This window comes from Halichoerus grypus, chromosome 14, assembly GCF_964656455.1.
Source record: "Halichoerus grypus chromosome 14, mHalGry1.hap1.1, whole genome shotgun sequence".
Taxonomy (NCBI): domain Eukaryota; kingdom Metazoa; phylum Chordata; class Mammalia; order Carnivora; family Phocidae; genus Halichoerus; species Halichoerus grypus.
Genome location: NC_135725.1, coordinates 87,225,737 through 87,232,405, shown reverse-complemented (window position 1 = coordinate 87,232,405; position 6,669 = coordinate 87,225,737). Strand labels below are relative to the sequence as shown.

The 6,669-nt window shown below is 60.8% G+C and overlaps 1 protein-coding gene across 3 annotated transcripts in view; it reads right to left on the bottom strand.

The window, feature by feature from the left end:
* Positions 1-940: 940 nt before the first annotated feature.
* NUP188 (nucleoporin 188) overlaps positions 941-6,669 on the bottom strand; it is a 47,189-nt gene continuing 41,460 nt past the window's right edge. For all 3 annotated transcript variants that reach the window (XM_078061873.1, XM_036112054.2, XM_078061874.1), the window contains 11 exons: positions 6,273-6,454; positions 4,893-5,093; positions 4,630-4,722; positions 4,060-4,218; positions 3,730-3,867; positions 2,881-2,955; positions 2,566-2,799; positions 2,299-2,430; positions 1,947-2,020; positions 1,681-1,810; positions 941-1,546 (listed from right to left, as the gene is read on the bottom strand). In XM_078061873.1, the coding sequence (XP_077917999.1) occupies positions 1,373-1,546; positions 1,681-1,810; positions 1,947-2,020; positions 2,299-2,430; positions 2,566-2,799; positions 2,881-2,955; positions 3,730-3,867; positions 4,060-4,218; positions 4,630-4,722; positions 4,893-5,093; positions 6,273-6,454 (1,592 nt within the window). In that variant the 3' untranslated portion in view covers positions 941-1,372. The remainder of the gene's footprint in view (positions 1,547-1,680; positions 1,811-1,946; positions 2,021-2,298; positions 2,431-2,565; positions 2,800-2,880; positions 2,956-3,729; positions 3,868-4,059; positions 4,219-4,629; positions 4,723-4,892; positions 5,094-6,272; positions 6,455-6,669) is intronic.

Sequence of the window (6,669 nt, the reverse complement as noted above, 5' to 3'; positions counted from 1 at the left end):
CCCCCTCCCACACGGACAGCTCACGCCAAGTTCCGCGGCTCAGCCTGCACCTCTCCACACACACTTTTTAAACTGGTCTTTTTACTCTGCCTGTCTGCTTGCTCTCTAGCCAGTGACAAATAATAAACCAGCCTTCACGTGCATGTCGCCTGGGCTCCCGTCGGCTGCGGGCCCCCTGGGGCTGGCCCTGAGGGTGGGCAAGGGAAGCCCTCCCGGGCGGCTTCCTGCTCCCTCCTCCCCGGGCCGCCCTTCCTCCTGCAGGGCCTGCGCGGCTCCAGGGGGAGCCCTGTTCCCGCACAGGAGGCTGCAGGGGAGACATTTTGTCCTAAGAGAGACTTGCCTACATGTGGGCCGAGCGGAGTGGGCTGTAATGTGCATGGGGGTCTCGGCTGGTGACCTGTGGCCGGTTCGCCTGTTCTCACGTCCTCCTCCCAGACACGGGAAGAGAGCAGAAAGTCAGTCACCTCCTCAAGCTTCCGTAACTGGCAGGTGGCCGCACAGGGACTCTAGCCCAGGCCAGTCTGGTTCTAGAAACTTCAGGTTTCGGGTGAAGGCCCCTAGCCAGGCCCAGCTCTCTGGTGAGGAGGTCCTGAGGCGGCCGGAGGCCAGCAGGCCCCACCCCGGGCCTCTGAAGGGAGGGGCAGGGAGGGAGGCAGGGGCACCGAGCTATAAACAGCGGTGGAACTTCAGGAAAGGCCACACCCCACGAGCAGCTCGGCCAGCTGGAAAATGGCAATGTGGCAGGGGTGAGGGGACGGGAGGAGAGCGGGGCGAGCCAGGGAAGGGAAAATTAAAGTGTCCACCTGGCTCCCCGGGGGGGATGTTAGTGGGTCAACCGTCAATAAATATCCTGCTTTCCCCAAACCTCCACTCCACTCCCGGCTGCCTGGCCGAGGAAGACTTGCTCGACCCCAGGCCCTGAAGACACATCACCCATCTGTCTATAAACAGTATTTTAATATTTGTATAAATAGACCACAGTATTACCAAAAACTGCAAGAACAGAGCATGGAAAACATCTTCAGACCCGTGCACGCGGCCTCTCCCGGCCGCACAGACGCTGGCTCCCGGCCTCCACTGGGCCAGGGGCAGGTGCAGTGGGGAATGCTTGAGGGAAGGACCACACCCCTGGGACATTTTGAACTTGAGGGCGAGTGCAGCAGACTCGTAGCTCCCACCTGGCTGTGGACCTCTTGATCTATTACAAAAATAACGCCAGTGGGTGGGCGGCCGGAGTCGGGGCTGCTGGGGGCGGCGGGAGACAGGTGCTGCTCTCAGTCCCACGCGGGCCGTCGGGCTGGCCGGCAGCACCCCTGCTGCCCGGGGCACCACGCGGGCTGGCGGGGGGGGGGGGGGGGGGCGGACCGCCGCCCTATCTTTGCACGTGCCGCACGAAGGCCTGCACTAGCTGGATCAGAGGCTCCTGGCTCTCCGGGCCGGCCTTGGAGAGAGAGGACTTGCCCTGAGGCGAGGGCAGGACGCCGGCAGCAGGGGAGCTGGGCGCCCCGCGGCGGAAGTAGCGGGAGAGGCTGGAGAGCAGCGTGCTCTACAAGAGAAAAGGCACTAGATGAGGCCCGGAGCCCTTGGCTGGCCCTGGGAGGTGGGGGGCTGGGTGGGACCCCAACAGGCTCGTCCCCATCAGCCGCCCCCCTCTAGTCCGAGCCCTCTATCCATCTGTACCAACTCCGAGCTGAGCTCCTGCTTCATCCGCTGTTTGTCCCGGGGATGCACAGCTGGGTCCCTAAGGTAGCGCACGGCCTGGGAGATGAGCAGGTAGAAGCAGTTCTCCATGGTGAACATCAGGAGGGACCTGGGGAGAGGGCAGGGCGGGCTCTTTTGCAGGGAGCCGAGCCGGCCGGCAGGAGGCACACCGCCGAGCCAACAGGATGGCTGATCCACGGCAGCCCTGACCCCAGCTCGCATTCTAGAAGGAGGGCTTTTCTTACTTCAGCGTCCTGGTCCCTTCTGCCTGTGTGCTGAGCCCCACAGCCTGGGTGAGGGGCTCCTTTTTCTTGTCCAGCTGGAGGAAGAGAAACAGGGTAAAAAAAAAAAAAAAAGGTAACAGTAACGGGTGTGACTCACTGTGAGCCTCCTACCCGGCAGGTCCTGCACTAAGCAGCGTTCAGCTACCTCACTCGGGCCTCACGACAATCCTCTCGGGGAGGCTCTGTCACACTCGTTCGGGAAGAGAACAGGCTCGGGAGGGCTAATAACGTGCTCGAGGCCAGAGTCAGGCCGCAGGAGACCGGGAGGAAGACTGGAAGCTGAGAGGCCAGAGTCTGACAGCCCCCAACTTACCTCTCCAAGCATGTTGAGGGCCACATTCACTGTGGCCAGAAGGGTCCCGAAGGAGGGGGCCACTTCAGAGTCAAAGGTGGGCGTGGTAAAGCTCAGGGCAAATAGGAAGTTGTATTCGGCGAGGTCCAGGGACTGCAAGGCAAGACGGGAGCGATGTGGAGCCCCGCCAGGACCCCGGACAAGCTCTCAGGGCAGAGCGGAGCCCAGGAGAGCCTCGGCAGCTCACCGCGGGGAGGCTGGTGGCCTGGCACTCGGGGTGGCCGGTACCTGATCCAGCAGGATCTGACAGACGTCCGGGGTGAAGTGGCGCAGGGCCGCCAGGGTCCTGCTGAGGATCTTGAGGAGTCCGTACTGGACTGTGTGCAAGGCTCGCTGCTCCGAGGCCTCCGTGTCGGCAGTGGGCTGCTTGGAGGAGGAGCAGGAGGGGGGCGCGGGGGCAGCAGTGGGTAGCCGCTGAACTCGGGGGGCAACAGCCGAGGGGATGCCGTCCCCATTTTTGCTCTGAGGGAGACAGGAAAGGGAGGTGGGGTCCCGAGAGGCCGGGCGAGGCCCCGCAGGCAGCCGGGTGGGGAGGGCGCTCACCTGCAGGCAGTGCTGCAGCATCTTGCGGCTGTGCAGGAGGGAGGTGCAGGCCTGGCACAGGTAGCCCAGGCTCACCTGCAGTGGACACGGGGCCGAGGCGGGGGCGCTCAGCAGCAGCCCGACCGAGCGGGCCCCCCCGAGTCCCGGTGCGCTTCCTCCATCCCTGAGCTCCCGCGGTGCTCACCTCCTACATTCTCGGGCTGCAGATCTTACAGCTACTAAGGACGCCTGCCTACGAACTGGGGCAAGAGGGGCCTGGGGGGTTTCCCCGGGACCCAGCTCGAGGTCTAGCACATACGATGGGTCCTAAGTAAACACGTGAGATGGGGAGGGGCGTCCAGCTGCCTCAGTCGGGAGAGGACGCGCTCTTGATCTCAGGGTTGTGAGGTCAAGCCCCACATTGGGCGTAGAGATTGCTTAAATAAACTTTCTTTAAAAAGAAAGAAGATGGGGATCAATTTCCCATTTTACAGAAAAAAAAGGCTCAGAGACCGTGAAGTGACCTGACCAAGGTCAGACAAATGACAGATGCCTGTCTGACTCCAGGACCCGTTCTTTCCCTACCTCCCCTACTCCCTGCTCCGCTGGCCCATCCTTAAGGGATGTGAACCAACGTCTCTAACTGAGCCCAAGTTCTGAAGCTACAAGGCTGCCCTTTACTATGGAAAGAAAACTTCAGCTTCAGAGAAAGCAGCATGAAGAAACTAAAGCCTGTATTCGCTCAGCAAAACACCCACGTTCCAGGAACGGGCCTGCAGTTCACCGGAGGTGCGCCAGACAGTGCCCACGGCCCCCACACGCAGGTGCTTCCCCAGACCCCCACCCAAGGAGCCATGTCTGAGGCCCCACCTGGACATCCCGCATCAGCTGAGGCAGGTGGAAGTGCCATTCCTTCATGAAGTTGGAGAGCTGCAGAATGAAGCCCACCGTGTGGTCAGCCTCCTCCAAGCAGGCCAAGCTCTGCACCGTCCTCACCGCACTGAGGCACTGGGAGGGAGAGACGGAGGGGGGGCGGGCTGGATCAGGGACCTAACCCACCTGCTCTTGCCCTTCTGCTGGGAGGACAGGTCCTGAGCCCACAAACGCAGAGGTGATGGCACAACAGGTATTATGCCTAAGAAGTTTCTGTATGGCCCAGACCGCCCCCCCATTACCCTGAGCCCCCACCCGTATCCTCACCTGTAAGGTCCGCTCCTGGTGAACCCCCACGAAGTCCAGGGCCTCGGTCAGGAAGTTGTAGCGCAGAGTTTTAAGGAGCCGCTCCATCAAAGACATGGATAGGCGGTAGACCCCTGGCCAAGAGGGGGCATCCACGGACTTCCGAGAGGTGCTAGGGGTCTAAGACACAAACAGCACACAAGACCAGGACACACACTGCTGAATCCAGCCGGCAGGCACAGCAGGGCCTCCTTGTGACACAGCAGCTAAGGCAGCCGGGCTGCTTGGAGGAGAAAACCCGGAACGGCCACGGCCACGGCCTGGTGACCAGCAGAGCCCCAGGGGCCCTAGGCCGGGGACTGCAAGGGAAGAGCACTTGGCAGAGATGTAAGAACCCTGGGTTCTAGACTCAGGTCGGCCACTAACTAGCTAGGAATCGGGGTGGGGGCAGGGAGGAGTCCACACCATCAGTGCATCGGACAAGCCTCTGAAGAGCTGTTCCTGGGCGAGTAGAAGACCAAAGACAGGGAGGCTTTCCCACTGCAACTGCGGTCCGGCGCCGGCCCAGGCCTCCCGGCTCACGGCACTCACCTGCACCGTCCCATTGGAGCTAAGCTGGTACACGCTCAGGAGGGGCAGACAGATGCTCTGGGTGATGCCGGCTCCAGCTACTGCCGTGGCTCCCTGGAGGGAAAGGCCAGGAATGAGGTGGCACTTCCCCAGCCCCATCACTCCTGGGAGCTGTCCCCTGCAGCCACCCTGCCCAGGGGCAGCTGGCACTCTCGGGCAGACCAGAGCTCCTGGGACCATCACACGCAGGGCAGCTCCCTTCCGGCCCTGGGCTTGCCCCCTACCTGCTGAGTGCGGGCCAGAGTGAGGAGCAGGTGCAGCGAGGCCTCGGTGAAATGCAGGTTCTGCTTCATGCGCAGGCTCACCTCCAGAGTGGTGAAGAGGGTGGGCAGGATGGGGAGCCTGCGAGTCACCTGGAGCCACGAGTCCCCATCCTCATCCACCTCACACAGCTCCTTGGCCAGGTGCAGACCCAGGACACATACCTGCCGGGGCCCAGGGGCAGAGATGGGCAAGAGGGCAGAAAGCAGTGCAGGGGGGAAGAGGAGGAGGAGGAGGAGGACAGGCAGCCCTGCACCGGGCCGTCCCAACCCTCACTTGGGTCACACACGTCTTCAAGTGAGCTGGACTCGAACAACTTGAGGTCTCTCCTGACCTGCTGGGTTCCTGCGTCCCCTCACAGGGCACAGCGACTCCATCCTCGCTAACGAGCCACCCCCCCAGCGACGGTTCTCGACTCCTCGCTCTCCCCTTACCAAACTTCCCGATTCACACCTGCTCACTGCACCCTCTGCCCCTCTTGCTGCACCACTGCACCCGCCTCCCAGGTGGTCCTCCCTCGCCCTCCTGGACCCTCTCCCAACGGATTCTTCATACTAGTGACTTTTCAAGCTTATTTTTGACCATAACGGCACAGTAATAAATATTTTTTACACCTTGTCCCCGTATACACACGCTGATGTATTTTCCTACCCTCCATCCTGCAAAGCACACTGAACTTTTACGGTTTATCCTACTTCATTAAAAAAATACTGGTTGTAACCAAATGAGCTCAGTTTGAGACCCACTATAGTAAGTCGTGACCCAGTTTAACAAATGCTCTTCTATAGCGCATCCAGGGTGATCTTTCCAGAGTCCAAATCTGATCATTTCTCTCCCTTGCTTTTACTCCTTGAGTCCTTTCCTCCTTCACTTGGAACCCAGATCAAAGATGCTGCTAAGGCTGATGGTCATCCCGCCCCCCCACCGCGCTCCAGCCTCACCCCAGCCTCTCCTCCAGGGACCAGGGGACTCAGACCATGGCTCACCAGCCCTGTTCTCGCTCCCAAATCTTCCCTGCTCCCCGTGCCTGCCTGGCTCTGCCCATGCTTTAAGTCACGGCTGAAAGGGTGGTTTCTTGCTGAGTCCCTGGATTAGGTGAGAACCCCAAGCTGTAGGTTCTCCTGGCATTTCTCCCGTGTGGGACTCGCCACAATGGAATCCCGACACATCTCTGCGTCGGCTCAGCTTTGTTAACGTCCTCCGCCAGGCTTCGAACTCTAAGTGCAGTGACTACGTGTCTTGTTCCCTAAACACCCCCGGGGCCTGGCACCGAGCAGGCAGGCAGCTTGTACTTGCTGGATGTGCAAGGGCAGGACACACGACTCCCCAGGGCGCTCCCTCACCCCGTCACGCTGGTCCTTGTGCCGCAGCCGCGAGCAGTCATCGGTCTCCATGCTGTCCTTGTCCTCTGCTGCACCGCCCGACACCAGACTATGGCGGGTCTGGTCGAAGAGAGCAATCACCTCTTCTTGGAGGGTCTCACAGACGTTCAGCACCAGCTGGGAGTACTGGGGGATGTCACTCACTGCAGAGCACAGGCAGGGAGGGACACGGTCATGCTCACCACGTCAACTCTCAGGGCACACCGACGTCCCCTCCCCAGATGGGCGGAGAATGTACGGTGCTGAGAGGAGATCTGCCCGGGCTGTGGGACAGATGGGAGAGAAAAAGAGTGTTTTGTTTCTTGTGTTTAAAGATTTTATTTATTTATTTTGAGAGAGAGAGAGCACAAGCAGGGGG